At 33.2% G+C, this 16102-nt stretch overlaps 1 protein-coding gene across 1 annotated transcript; it reads left to right on the forward strand.

Annotated features, from left to right (window-relative positions):
- The first annotated feature begins 4564 nt into the window (after positions 1–4564).
- On the forward strand, positions 4565–11767 carry LOC131028812 (fatty acyl-CoA reductase 2, chloroplastic). The gene is made up of 10 exons (XM_059221384.1): positions 4565–4916; positions 5611–5714; positions 5947–6144; positions 8813–8915; positions 9021–9249; positions 9421–9582; positions 10324–10405; positions 10515–10775; positions 11090–11208; positions 11300–11767. The coding sequence occupies exons 1-10, from the start codon at positions 4604–4606 to the stop codon at positions 11511–11513; spliced, it is 1785 nt and encodes a 594-aa protein (XP_059077367.1). The 5' UTR covers positions 4565–4603; the 3' UTR covers positions 11514–11767.
- Positions 11768–16102: the final 4335 nt, after the last annotated feature.

Consider the following 16102-nt stretch of genomic DNA (forward strand, 5'->3'; position numbering starts at 1 on the left):
ACCGTCACCACCATTCCCACGGGAGGGTATTTAACCCATCAAATGCAGGTTGCCGAAAATAGGAAGGAGGGGAGCGCAGATATGGGTGAAGGAAAAGAGGAGGCACTGGGGTCAGACAGGTAAGGGGTCTACTTGTATATGATAAAATAGGTAATAAGAATAATTAACATATAAATGAACATAAAGGTATAAATAGGTAAGGATGGTATATATATATCCAGGGATATAGAGAAGGTATAAATGTATTAACAGATATATATATATATATATATATATATATATATATATATATATATATATATATATTTGTGTGTGTGTGTGTGTGTGTGTGTTAAAATAGGCAATGACATGTAGTATGTGTGGGGAGGAATATAGGAGTAATTTAGTAGAGTTAAATGGGAACTTATTGTAGGCATATGTAAGGAAGGGTTATTAAATGTTAAGGAATGTTAATATACACTAAATAACGAATACAAATCAGGATAGTAGAAATGCATGTTAAAGAATATAAATAGATAATGGTAATGAACATTTTTATAAATATATAATATATGTGAATTCAGGGCTATGTACATAAGGTTATATAGAAATTGTAATAATGAAGCAAATGTAATGTAAAGGTATTCACATGAGGGAGGCTATAGGGAGGAAACTCCCTTAGTCTAAGGAAGGGTTTTTGATAAACCCTAGGGTAGTATATACTGAAGGTTGATATGCATATATAGGGCTTAGTTGATTAAACACCAACTAACAAGAGACGGATCTGGCCGGTCCCCTTTGAGGACTTGGATGATGAAGGCATCACCCAAGGCAAGGAATAGACAAGGGTCTTCCTTGAAGGGCTTGGGTGTAAGAGGTTACACCCAAGACAGGATTCGAACTCAACTTCGATTTCCTGAAGGGCTTGGAACCAAGGGGTTCCAAGAAGGCGAGCTTCACAGCCGCCTAAGGACATACTTTCATATGGCATTCGTATCCTTTTTATTAGATGAAAATTATGATCATGCTAATTAAGTGTTAAAAATAGATTGTAAATTAAAATGGTTTATATATATATATGTTGTGTTCTAACAATATGTTTTGTAGGTTAATGATCTCTAACTAGTAGGGACATTACAGTGGTATCAGAGCATAATCCTGCCATCCTGTGGGAAAGGTTCTTAGTTTATGATCACCTATCAGAGGAAGAAAGGAGCAAAAGCAATGGCTGATCAATTGGCCAAACAGTTCCAGATCTTCATGGAACAAACCAACGAGAAGTTTGAAAGGATGAGCCAGTTAATCCTCCAAAGCACCACCAACAACAATAGAGATATGACAAACCCTATAAGAGAAACACACTCTAATCACGCAGACAACGAACGATCACCTCAGAGTTCTAGGCAAACAATTCCCGAATTTCTCCCTAGGGAAGAACATGAGAGGGAGGAGGAGGAACCAACCACACTTGGGGTAGAAGAAATCGCCCAAATTTATGCTAGATTGGAACCAGAAGTTCAGAGGGTGGTATCCTTCAGGGACTTCTGTGAGTCCAAGACTAATGAAAGTAGGAAAAAGAAACCCATGGGTAAAGACCTCATAGCCAAAGTCAACAAAATGTCCCTACCCTATTTTGATAGATCAGGGAAGGATGTTGCTCAAGCCTGGGTACAAAAACTAGACACCTACCTTTCATACAGTCCCATGACCGAAGGAGATGCCATAAAATTTGCCATACTACACTTAACCGAAACTGCCCATAATTTGTGGCATAACGGTCTCATCACCCTAGGACATAAAAATGTCTCCACCTATAATGAGTTTACCCAAAGGCTCATCAGCCGTTTCGACCGAAAAGACTCCGAATGGTACTTCCAAGAGCTAACACACCTTAAGCAAGCAGGGACCATTGAAGATTATATAGATCAATTCCAAAACTTGTCAGTAATGGTCCCCGACCTATCCCACAAAAGACTTACCTACATGTTCTTAGAAGGCCTGAAGGACCCCATTAGGAATTTTGTTAAACCCCTGGAACCACAAAACTTAGGAGAAGCCATTAAGAAAACTAGGATGGTTGAATTTAGTGCCCCTAAGAATACCTCAACCAAAACTCCGCATAGGAATGAGGGACCCCAGAGGGACCATCGGGAAAAGCCTTGTCACTTGTGCAAAAAACCCTGGAGTTATAATCACCAATGCAAGGAAAGAGATGAACTCAGGGAGAAAGGGCTATGTTTCAAATGCAAGACCCCATGGGTGAGAGGACATGAGTGTAAAAGAGGACAGTTAAATAACACTGAGGAAATACAGGATGAAGGAAGACCCTATAAAAGAACCAGGTTTGAAAACAACATACCCAGTACCCTGGCAGTCATCACTCAAGGAAATGAGAATAGATGTTTCAAACTCAAGGGGATTATCAAGGGACAGAAAGTAATTGCATTAGTAGACACCGGAGCTTCACATGATTTTATTAGCAAACATTTAGCAGCAAAGAGAAGACTAAAAACCTAAGACTTTGGAGGTTTTGAAGTGATCATGGGCAACAAAGTCATAGACAAATGCACTAAAGTTATACCCCAATTGGAAGTCACCCTAGGAGGACATACCATCACAAGAAACTTCTTTGTGGTAAACCTGGAGAATGACATCATTTTGGGCATGCCATGGATAAACTCGTTGGGACGATTTACCATGGATAGTCCAAATCGGGAGATATGCTTCCAACATGAAGGGAGAGAAATAATATTGAAGGGAATTCCTGACGGCTCTCCAAAAATAGTATCATGCAACAAAATGGAGAAAATTCTTAGACACGATCAAGGAGAGTGAGTCGCACAATGCGTGGTCTTGGATAAATCTCCAACCGAAGACCAGATCATTCAAAATGATATACAACCTATCCCGAGAAGACACAAAAAGGTCTTCGAGGACATCCCCTCGGGATTACCCCCAAAAAGGGGATTTGAGCACTCCATTGAATTAGAGGACGGAGCAAAACCTGTCATTACCACTCCTTACCGCCACCCCCACAAGTTCAAAGAGGAGATTGAAAAAACCATAAAAGAGTTATTAGAAATGGGACACATCCAACCCATCAGCAACCCTTTTGCCTCATCAGTAGTATTGGTCAAAAAGAAAGATGGGACACTGAGAATGTGCATAGATTACCGAGCCTTGAATAAAAAGACTATAAAAAATAGATACACAATCTCGAGGATCGATGAACTAATGGATGAACTCCATGGAGCAAAATACTTCTCCAAGATCGATCTAAGGTCAGGGTATCATTAGATCCGAATGAGGGAAGAGGATATTTCCAAAACAGCATTCAGATGTCACTATGGACATTTCGAGTTCTTGGTTATGCCATTTGGTCTCACTAACGCCCCGACCACTTTTCAATCATGCATGAATCATACATTCAGACAATAATTGAGGAAGTTCCTTCTAATATTCTTTGATGATATACTCATTTATAGCAAAACATGGGAAGAGCATCTCCTACACATCGAAGAGGTATTGAATATTCTTGAGTCAAAATCATTGTACGCTAAAGCCTCCAAGTGTGAATTTGGGATGAGAGAAATCATCTACCTAGGACACAAAATTAGTGAGGCATGAGTAAGTGTGGACGAAGAAAAGATCAAAGCCATCAAGGAATGGCCCACCCCTAGAACCTTAACCCAATTAAGGGGATTTGTGGGGCTATGCGGCTACTATAGGCACTTTGTAAAGGGGTTCTCCAAGATTGCAGCACCCCTCACCGACCTAGTTGTAGTGCACAGTTACCTAGGCATCTTTGCCCAGGCATTAGGTGAAATTTCTAAATGAGCTCTATTTGATTTTGGTGTACATAATAAATCATTTAACATTCTTTGTAACTACCCGTAAGTTGAAACAATAGCTTTAAGCCCTTAAATCACATAAGAAAAAAAAATAAAAAATATCAGGTGACATTTCTAAATGAGCTCTATTTGATTTTGGTGTACATAATAAATCATTTAACATTCTTTGTAACTACCCATAAGTTGAAACAATAGCTTTAAGCTCTTAAATCGCATAAGAAGACAAAAAAAATAAAAATATCAGGTGACATTTCTAAATGAGCTCTATTTGATTTTGGTTTACATAATAAATCATTTAACTTTCTTTGTTACTACCCATAAATTGAAACAATAGCTTTAAGCTCTTAAATCACATAAGAAAACAAAAAATAAAAAAAAAATCATCAAATTTAATTGCCCTTCTTCATTATAATGAATACTAACCTTTCCCCTATTACCCAACAATTATATATACAATTGATGACTATTTCACCCCAACCCAACCCAACCCAACAAACGTGAGCGGTAGGGTTTCACATCATTTATTTCTTTCACCTAAAAGGTCCTGAAGTCTATTCCAAGAAAAGGAAGATCTACGGAGCAACTAATTGCATGACAACAAAACACTTCCAATTTTTTAGGTAAACTGACCAGGCTAAATAAACTCATTACACCACGTTGTTTTTTACAGTTGAAAGCTGTTGAGAACATTAAATATTGTAGGAGGGGCTATTCTCACACTCAACTTACTCGAAAATCTTATATATATTCTTAATCCTTTGCCTCCAGAACGTATGACGAATATGGAAGCTTTGAAGGTGCTGTGTAAAGATTATCCTTCTTTGAATTCTTCTTCTAAGAAGCCCTGTTTGGAGCATAAGCTCTCCAAGCATGGAACTCACTTTTCTAGGCATTCTTTACGTTTATATCATCCAGGAAGAAACTCAGCAAACTTCCTTGCACTTAGAGCTACAAATTCTCATGTAGCTATGAAAGAAAGAAATGGATCAGTGAATGAGCATTCATTGTACAAGGGCCTGGGTATACTTGATTTTCTTGAGGCCAAAAACATTCTGGTCACTGGTGCAACTGGTTTCCTTGCAAAAGGTATTCAAACTTACATGCTTGTTTTAAATGAGTTCAGTTATAACAGAGATTAGATTTCTACAGTTTGTAGTGATTAGTTTTGTGTTTTTGCATTTCTTTCATCAATATTTCAGGAAACAGCTTAAATTACACACATTAAGCTTAAAGTTGTCTGATATTTCAGGAAACTGCCCATATTTCAGATCATATTATATGATCCATGATCCGAATGAGTTGGGGGGGTGATAGTAAGATTTGAGTTGGGAGATCCGAAGGAGTTGGGGGGGGTGATAGTAAGATTTGAGTTGGGGGTTGGGGGGTGATAGTAAGATTTGAGTTGGAGGGTGATAGTAAGATTTTATAAAATTAGAATGCATTGTCTTTTGTTTACACCAACTGGGTTTGGATCTAAATTAATGCACGATAAAGTACAGGCAACAGAGTTGAACGTTGGATTAATTCTATTCAAAGCATCTTTAAAAGAAAAGAAAGAAGAGACCATCTCACTGACAAAGTAGGTAGTTAACATCTTCAGCTCATCTTAGTTTAAGCTGCTTTAGTGGAATAAGAAGAAGTTTCTGATGTGGGTATATTGCATTGATGTTTTTTCTGTAAAATGGATTTGTTTCCATGGAGTATTTTTTTTCTTTGATTTGGGTTTTGTAGGATGTGTCCCATTTCATAGAAATCTAACTCTGGATTTGGTCATTTGCAGTGGTGATTGAGAAAATACTAAGGACACAGCCAAAAGTTGGAAAGCTCTTTTTGATTATCAAGGCTAAAGATTCAGAGGCTGCATTTCAAAGGATGAAGAATGAAGTAAGCTGTGTGCATTCTAACAAATCTAACAGTAAAATAATTGCCAAAATAAAACAATCAAAATACCACAGGCTGGAAACTTTAATGCTCATTTTTTATTTTCTAGTGCTGGTCAGATCCTATGTACTAGTGCACTCAATGCTTGACCTGGATCAAATGCTCAAACATTAGTACCCACTAATTAATGGACTTTTTATCTAATTTATGATGTGATGTTGCTCTTTTTTAACAGATAATATGTTCGGAGTTATTCAGACATTTGAGAGGCATTTATGGAAGGCAGTTCGAGGAGTTTGTACTGACAAAACTTGTCCCTGTTGCTGGTGACGTTTCACTGGACAATCTAGGAATTCAAGTCGATGTGGCGGAAAATCTTGCTCGCCATGTACAAATAATTTTAAATTCTGCTGCTATCACTTCATTTGATGCCAAAGTTGGTGATCTCTGAACTGCAATAAATATTTCACGTTACCTATTTTTTTTTGGGATATGAGCATGTATTAGGAACTTGCTCATTCAAAATAATAATAATAAATAAAAGTTAATTAATATATTTCATATGTATTGATGGTAGCTGTTTATTTGTATTTCTGATAGTTAAAATTTGTCAATTTAGATTGGAGTAGTGCAACTTCATTGTGTTCATAGTGTACTATTATTAGGACAGCTGTGCATAAGTATTGACAATTTTTGAGGTGGTTGTAGTGCATGGTTATTGGGACATAACATTTTAAAGTTTTCAGTCACACTTCAAAATGACCATTTTTTGACCCTTGTGTGCATAACGGATCCCACAACATTCGGCTTCACTACCCAAAAGTCAGACCAATAACTATAAGAGTTAAGTGGCATATGAAGATAACCAAAAAAAGGTCATCAAAATATGACGTACTTTTTTGGATCTATGGGTGTGTAAGATTAGCTATAATGGCCATTGATGTTGTTCTCCCTTATAGTCTTTTGAGTCTTTCAAATCTAACAGACTATACATTATTTGTATGAGTAGGGGAAGGGGTTCTTTTAATGGTCATTGGAACATGTTAATTGCCCACACGCATAATGAATCCTCTCATGTTTCTTGTAACTACTAGAAGCCCGAACAGTAACTATAAGTTCTTAAGTTGCATGCAAAGAAAAATTTGATGTACCATTTAGGAGCTTAGAGTGCATGAAGTTATAGCTATAATGACTACTGGACCTCTTACAATCAAAGTTACTATTGTCATCAATTCATTTCCTGGAATTTTAGGGCCATTGCTTTTTTATTTGGAAGATTATGAATGGAAAAACAAAATAAATTGTATTTATTCTAGATATGAGATTTTTTATTTTGCAATTTATGGTGTTAATATGAGATTTTTAAAGATTTGATGGTGAAATTTTTCATTGATGTTTTTTTATTGATTCCATAATCCATCATTAAGAAATAGGCAACAAGATGATGGATTGTGGAGTTTGATTGGTAGATGAAAAACTCAAAGTCAAATCTAGAAGCATCTCATGTCAACTATATTCCATCAACAAATGTCATCAATAATAAAAATAATTATTAATTATTGATATGTACTAATTAATTTAAAACAAAACATTATTAACATATATTTAACAAATAAATTATAAAATAAATATTTCAAACTAAAATATACTTACTTTTAGAAAAACCATGAGGGAGAAATCTTTTTTCATAGTTCTATTCAACTTATATATGATAAATTATAGAAAAATAGATACTTTGAGAATAATATTTACATCTATCTTAAATAAATTTTCCTAAAGATAAATATGCAAATATTAACGGTAAATATAACAATAATAGGAATTACACTTTAACTTTATAATAATGTTAAAAACTTCTTATAAATGAATATTGAATGGAACTGTAGAGATTAACCACAGTCTAGAATAATTTGGATTCCGCCTTGTCAAAAACGCAAAAAGAAAGATATGTGATTGAAAACAAAATTTTAAGTTAAAGCTGGTCAACATATCGAATACCAGCGAGAGCGGCGTCTAATTTCACAATTTAACAACAAAAAGCATTTGAGAGATTTTAAAACAGAATAGAACGACAGGTTAACAGCAGAGGACGTGGAGACACAGGATTTAAGAGATTTTACATGGAGACAGAGGATATAAGAGATTTTAGGTAAAAGCTCAATAAATTGAGAAAAGGTTCGTAAAATTTAGGTAAGAGCTGAAAAAGATTGAGAGATTTTTGATAAGACCCGAAGACAGAGAAATTAAAAGATTTTAAGTAGAAACCGAAAAAAAATTGAGATATATCCGAGAAAACAGGAAATAGCAATTGAAGAGTTTTGTTTAATAAGTAGAGCCGAAGAAAAACTTGAAAAAAATTGAGGGATTTGTGTGATTTAAAGGTCTTGTTGATGCACAGATCGATTCTGAGCGAGGCAGTAAAGTTAGCGTTGAATTCAAAGAAAACGGCGTTCAATCTACAAGAGGGTGAAAACTTGATAGGTTCGAAGAGATTCGAAGGCGTGGTCAGACCGGAATGCAGAAATGCACGTCACAACGGGCTGTCAACCCTGCACACAGCTTGATCGTGGCGAGCTTCGCCGAGTCTGAGACACGCACGAAACGAAAGCAGACCTATTCGACGTAAATTTTGAATATTATTTGCTAAAAAGTTGTTTATTTCATAAACACCGCATAAAGCTTTTAACTAGTAAAATTATCAATTTTGTTGGTGGAAACTGTTCAGATTAATTACAAGATTAGAAATATCTAGAAAGAAGTGTGTATGATAAATTTAAATTTAAATTTTGTATACTTTTTTTCGACATTTCCTATCGCATTCAGTAATCTATCAGAAGACTAATAATATAAAAACCAATAAAACTTCATTGTTTATGGATGTGCCAATCTGCAGGACACCTTTTATATATGGTTAAATGAACAATGACTAATACATGAATGTTAGATGAAGTGAAGGGAATTTGGTTTAGCACCTGAGTCCGTCTTATTGGCATTTTTTAATTTATTTTTACCTTTGATTTAATAGAATATAAAACATTTTTTAAGGCCATCCTCAAACTGTGAGATATATAAAATCTAATTACAATACTGCAATGCATTTTAGGTATGATGTTGCTTTGGAGACAAATACAAGAGGACCGTCTCGGCTCATGGAATTTGGAAAAAGTTGCAGACAGCTACAACTCTTTCTGCATGTATCAACAGGTACTACTCTTTATATCATTAATTATACCTGTAAGCTTAGTAATTAATGGAAGCAAAACACATCATTACATTACATGACACTGCTTTTTTTTCCTTAACCGGCAGCATATGTCAATGGGCAAAGAGAAGGGAGGGTAGTCGAAAAACCATTCAAAATGGAAGAAAACCTAGCCAAAGGGCTAGAAGATGCTGCAGCTTTGAACATTCTAAATGAAATTGAATTAGCCAAAATAAATCTCACTTTTCATCAAACCAGACTGTTAGAATCTAAAAGCTCTAAAGCCATAAATGATGATGGTATTTCCCAAACAATGAAAGACATGGCTTTGGAAAGGTACACAATTAATTCCTGAGCTGTTTCTTAATTTGTTATATTATATTTTTAATCTTCATATTCGACGATCCAATTCATCACTAAAAGATGTGCCTACAAGTTAGTTCTGAAAACAAGAAAATAAAAATATTCTCAACAATTTAATAATTTTTTTTACCTGAAACTGTGCAGGGCAAGAACATATGGATGGAATGATGTTTATGTGTTTAGTAAGGCAATGGGAGAAATGTTATTAGACCAGAACAGAGGAGAAATCCCATTGGCTATTGTTAGACCTAGTGTGATTGAAGGAACCTACAGTGATCCATTTCCTGGATGGATAGAAGGCCTTCGGTAAGAACACTCTTAAACCTCATGTATGTATCAAGTACTTACTAGCCAAAGATTTGTTTTTGGGACCTGTAAAGTTTCTTTGAAGATAATTTGTAAGAACGAATCAAAATTGTTTGTGCCATCCATCAATTTGGGTTAACTTCATTACATGATTTTTCAAAATTGTTTTCATCACATGATTTTTAGAAGTATTTTAGTTTAAAAATATAAATTTAGATTTTTTATTTAAAATTTAATATACTAAATTATTCAACCTCAAATATACTAGGAGGCAATCTTTTCTGGATTCTTTATTTTTCTGCTCTCCTATTACCCTGGGATTCCCACTTCTTTGTTATGTGTAGGAGGCCTTGAAGGCATTTATCCTCTTCAGACCAGTTTATCATGAACCTTGTTCTGTTGGTTGATTCTTTCTTCTTCAATGTAAAAGTTGCAAAAGTAAATGACCTTTGTAGCAATAGAACATAAATATCCCAGAGGGCCTCTCCACTGCAAGCCACTAATAAATTTATAAATTTACAATCATCCTACTTCATTGAGATACTTTCTTTTCAGGTTGAAAGTCAGTTTTATGATGTTGGGATGTTAGATTTCCAGCTTAAATTTAACTTTGTACAGTATATATTTTTATTCATTATGGAAAAATGTTTACAATCGAAGAACTTTAAAAAAATTCAGATTTATAATATTTTAAGATTTCTAATTAAGATTAAAAATCGTATAACAATTCTATTGATGCAGAATGGTAGATCCGATAATTGCCTATTATGCAAAAGGCCAGCTCTCTGCCCTGATTGCTGATCCAAATGTGGCTTTTGATATTGTAAGTATCACCACACAGTTTTAACAGTGTTACTTGAATTGTTTTCATGAATATTAATAGACAAATATTTTTCCCCATGTATTTATAAACGCAAATACTATAATTTCAGGTCCCAGTAGACATGGTTGCAAACGCAATACTTGCAGTAATGGCAAAACATGCTGGCAAATCTGGCCTGGAGGTTTATCAAATGGCTTCTTCTGCTGCAAATCCAATATTTATGGGAGAACTTTTTGGAATGTTTCATCAGTATTTTAGAGCCCATCCTTATGTTGATGTTAGGGGTAAAACAATAAAAGCAAAGGATTCTCTCAAGCTATTTGGCAACATGGAAGATCTCTCTTCTCATTCTATAAACATGTCATTAAATGTAAGTTTCAGTAGAATGTTTTATTTTTTATTCATCATGATATAGATTTTTAAGATATTTTTAGAGCAAGTTGATGTGAAGTATTTATTTTGCATAATTGCTAATCTAAGATACAAATTTCTCACAGTTAATGTAATATTCAAAAGAAAAAAAAGTTAGAAGAATTATTTGTGTATATTTTTGAATGATCTATCATTAAAAATAAAAAAATCATTTTGATGATGAATCATTAAATATGATCTGAAATTTCAATTAAAAACATTTTTTTAAAAATTTAATTATATTATTGAAAAAATTATTTGTGATGATAATAGGTAAATGGTCATCCTTTTGTTCAAATGGAAAAGCAAGAACGCATTGCTATGAAAGTAAGAGCCCGTGTGAACAGACAGATAGGCAGGATATACCAATCATATTTGACATGCAAAGCGAGGTAAATCTATTTAATAAAATTTATTTCATTGTTTTCATTGTCCTTGGATCAAGAAAATGTCTCACAAGAATTGTATTTATTTTGATTTCAGATTTGACAACTCAAACACAAATAAGTTATTCCAAGAACTCTCCCAAGAGGAAAGGGAAATATTTGGATTTGATGTAAATAGAATAGACTGGAACGATTACATTATGAACGTTCATATTCCAGGACTTCTTGAAAATGTTATGATGAAAAGAAGATCTAAAGCCATCGAACAAGAGAGGAATCCTGCTGCAGTCCCTCTATTGGTGATTTCTTAGATAATTAAAAAAGGAGATGAATAGGTTTCTCAGGGACTCCGGTTATTAATGGTGTGGGTATTTTTTAGCTGATATGCTTAGTTTTATAGGTTGTGCATCTATTATACTGTAAGTTTTAGGTTGTTGTCTATTAGGCATTTACTTGCTGCATGAAAGTTTGAGGGGATGTTTCTCAGGGACTTTGTAAGATGTATTTATTATTAAGATGTATTTATTATAAGTAATATATGATTATTTTTAAGATGTATTTATTATAAGGAATATATGTCGATGAGAAGATTTTTGGTATCTATAAAAAAATAATAGATTAGAATTGATAGAACTTAATAATTATGTCTAGAGGCATTGCAATGTAGTGAAGAACTTCCTTCAATAAAAATGTGAAGTTATTAGTAGGCAAATATTATTGTAATGAGTTTTTTTTTTTACAGTTAATTAGTTATTAAAAAATTTAATTTGAACCAATTACAAACAAGGTTTTATTTTTGTTTTTAAAAATATTTTTATTTTTTAAAGTTACTTGTGCAATTTTTAAGTTTACATATTATAAAAATTATTTTTTTATATCTTGATTGGCCAATACAATTTTTGTTGTTATAAGTGGATTTTTCGGAAATCTAAAACAAATAATGTTCGTGACAACCATTTAGGGGGAATATAGGTACCGATTAATAATATAATTTTTGATATTTTTCTTGGTAGCTCAATACCAAGCATGTCAGTAGTTTGGTGTTAAATATTTAGATTAATTAGTTTTAGTGATGTTTTTTATAAAAATATTATCATATAAAATTTATTTTATTTAATTAATATACATAAAAAACTAAAAAGTCATGACAATTAATCTTGAACTATGATCTATTAGGAATTATATATATTTTTTTTTAATATATATAATTTATCATATATTTATAATATCTCTCTTGTATTTATTGTAAACATATGTTGTAAAAACATTTCAAATAACAAAAACATTTTGCATAATTTATTGGTATAAATTAAGTTGTTAAAATAAGTTGTGTACATTCATATTCAACTTTGTTTATATTTTATGATCAAATCACTTATATTGTAAATGATTATTGCTAACAATGTGAATATTCATTTCACTTATATTGTAAATGATTATTACTAACAATGTGAATATTCATTTCACTTATATTGTAAATGATTATTGCTAACAATGCGAATATTCATTTCTTGCGACTCTTCAGCCCTCTAATATACAACTCAAATTATTTAAGATTTCCATTACACAATTAAAAAATAAACAAAGGCAAGTAGTGGCCACTATGTGGCACTTGTTTAAATCGATCATGTGTGTTTTTTATATAAGAATAATTTCAGTTTTTTTTTTTGTATTAAGTATCATAGAACAACTTTACAAAATTCAATAGTCGTGATTTTGTATTGCATTAATATAATTAAAGTGTATGACATATGAAGTATATGTTTTGATAATCACAAATCATTTTAATATAAGTGTAAAAAAAAAGTATACCAAATTTTAAATATGATTTTAGATTTTTTTTTAAAAATTCAATAGGGGACGAGAGCCTATATGTGTGCACCTTGATTTCAAAGGTCCATGTGGGGTGCTATTGGACCTCCCAAGTCAATTAAAAAAAACAAAACACATTGATGACCTACTTTTTAATTGAAAAAAATCTTTTTTTCATTTTTAAGTCTATTTGCCATGTGTAAGATGATGATTTGTCTAAGGTGTCAGCAATTTGCCATTTTGATGTGGTGACCGTTACGTGTGCGGGCCCACCCCTACATGTGTGGTGCATCATTGGAAATGGACTTTGTGGTCGTGTGGCATTCCATCACATTGTCATGCTTCAATCCAACTTGTGGTTATTTATCAACCTTCGTGACCCTACACTCTTCCTTGTAGTAGCATTAACTTCGCATCCCTTCTCCTTACTTCCATCGAATTGTGAATAAATCTCAGTCAGAGTTTCATTGAATGCTCTTGCGTCTTGGCCAATTGAGCCAAATTGCACTCCTTACATTCTCGCGCCTGCTTGTGTCTTAGACACATTAGGCACCGGAACGTGTTTGCTTAGGGTTTGCAAGTTAAGGTGTTAATCCAGAACATGCTCACTTTGGATACCAGTCTCCCTTCTAGTTTAGCGATGGGTACGCCCTACTTCTTCGATGATGGTTATGCCCTCATTTTTTGGCGATGACATGCATAGGTAAATACATGTAATGTTGGTTATTGTGGTCATTTTATTTGTCATTTATTAGTATTTGCATTTGCTTCCACCTTGGTTTTGCTTGTAGGTATGAACCCACAGCTTCTACGACTGCTCCACACACACAACTAGATTGTTTCTAGTGCTAGTCTTCAACCCAAGTGAAGATTAAATCCTCACAAAGGCATGCCATTATTTGTTTTTTATTTTCTTTTAATGTTTTAATTTTTTTTATTTGTTTCCTTTAATTTGTAACTATGACGTTCTCTATTAAAGTTGTGGGTGCTTGTTTTTTAAATTTGTCGGTGCTTGTTCTATGAAGTTGTGGGTGTTTAACTTCTCAATTGGGTGTTTATGAACACTAAAATTCGTGTTCATCACGAGAAAGGGCTTCACTGGCTAGGCAATATTATATTACGTGCATTCATATTGGGGGGTTTAATATCCCCAAAAATGAGCTCAATATATTGTCTATTTGGTGAAAATAGGGGGTTCTTAATTTGAGCTATGAAAAAAATGCATTATCTAGTGAGAATGGGGCTTTGTATTGAGAGGGGGTGACAAAAAAGGAGTTTAGGGCAATATTTTTTGAAAATAGGGGGATTCTTTACTATGTCGTGAACGCACGTGATATAACCTAGGTTCACTAAGTGAAGCCCTTATGGTGTTCATAAAGACATAAATTTTTAAAGGGAACTGTAATCTTATATTCAAGCATCACTAGTATTTTGTAATTGTAAATGAAATATGTAAAAAATAAATGTCATTGCCAATATGGAAAATGGTTTGTTTTGTTAATAACACAAGTTCTTTGTCATTTGTTTTTTGTGTTTATAATAAATTTTTTAATTAAAACTCATTGTTAGAATGCGAGCATTGCAAATATTTTTGGTTTTTACCTTGTTATAATAATGAAATGAGTATTTTATGTTATGGTTGTAAAGGTTTATGGCATAAAAAATGATCAAGATTTTTGAGGGTTTTGTCAGTCAATATCAATTTTTTGTTGTGCATTTAAATTTGTCACCTTTAATAGGGTTTATTCATTTGAAATTATTCAAAAGAATGGACATATTGGTCTACACATTATTATAAGTTGACAATTTTGTAGTGACTTCAGTCACATCATTACCTAAATTATGTCTGCTAATTTTTTTTGTCCAATCCCATCATTGCATTTATAGGTATTATGATGGTTTGTTTGGTGATTTAATTGGCCTAAATTGTCTTTTACTTCTTCTATTATATGTATATTTATGTCATACTTAGCATTCAAATTATGAAACTCCTAATAGGACTATTTTATCCTATTATTTCCTTTGCACACTTTTTGTGTCCATCCCATTGCCTTTGCATGCTATTATGATGGTTTGTTTAATGTCATACTATTATGAACATTATCGACATGAATTATGATTGTTTGTTCGCTGTCATCCTTGGCCTAATTTGTCTCTTAATTTTAATTTTATATAATATATATGTGTGTCATACTTAGCCAATTGTGTCTTCCAAAGGACTATCCCTTATAGCCTAATTTGGTATATTATTATTAATTATTTTACCATTGCAGTTGGGGTTTTGAGAATTAGCCTATGTATATAATTGCAAGTTAATTTGGTGTACATCATTTGTAAAGTTCGATAAAAGCCTAGTAAATACCTCATGATGGTTAACCCCTGTCTAGGCCCATAGAATTAGTTCTACCAATTGTTTCTATGCTTATTCTTTTAATCATGCGATATGCTCGTTTGATTGCAGAAAATAAGAATCCTACTACAATAGCTCTTGCCTATGTTGGAGTGGCAAATGTTAAGACTCTAGGCTCGTTGTAATATCCATAAATTTCATATCAAAATCCTCGTTACTTTATATGTCATGTTGAGAAAATCTATGCAAACCTTACAAGATTTGTGTTAACTTTTCATTAGCAACATTGTGCTAACCATCGTAAAAGTTGTTCAACATTAGTTTTGATATGGCAATATGCTATTTACATTTTGACTTCATCTTTCTATTTTTCCTACTCATTGTCATTTGGCATGGATGTCTTATGACTGCCATGTCAATCTTGGTTAACACCCTTATCATACCTTGCCCCTCTCTAAATAGCCATGTCTGAATATCATGACCCGATTTTTATAAATTGTTATCTGTCTTCATTTTTATAAGTTGTTATTTGTCTTCATTTCTATTTTATAAATTGTTATCTATCTTCTTTTCTACTATACTTTTTTATAAATTGTTATTTATCTTAATTTTTATAAATGGACCTTGTGATTGTGTGGCATTCCATCACCTTGCCACCCTTTAATCCAACATGAAGTCATTTATCATCCGTCATCACCCTACACTCTTCCTTGTAGTGGCATTAACTTCATGTCCCTT

Source organism: Cryptomeria japonica, chromosome 5 (assembly GCF_030272615.1).
Source record: "Cryptomeria japonica chromosome 5, Sugi_1.0, whole genome shotgun sequence".
NCBI lineage: Eukaryota > Viridiplantae > Streptophyta > Pinopsida > Cupressales > Cupressaceae > Cryptomeria > Cryptomeria japonica.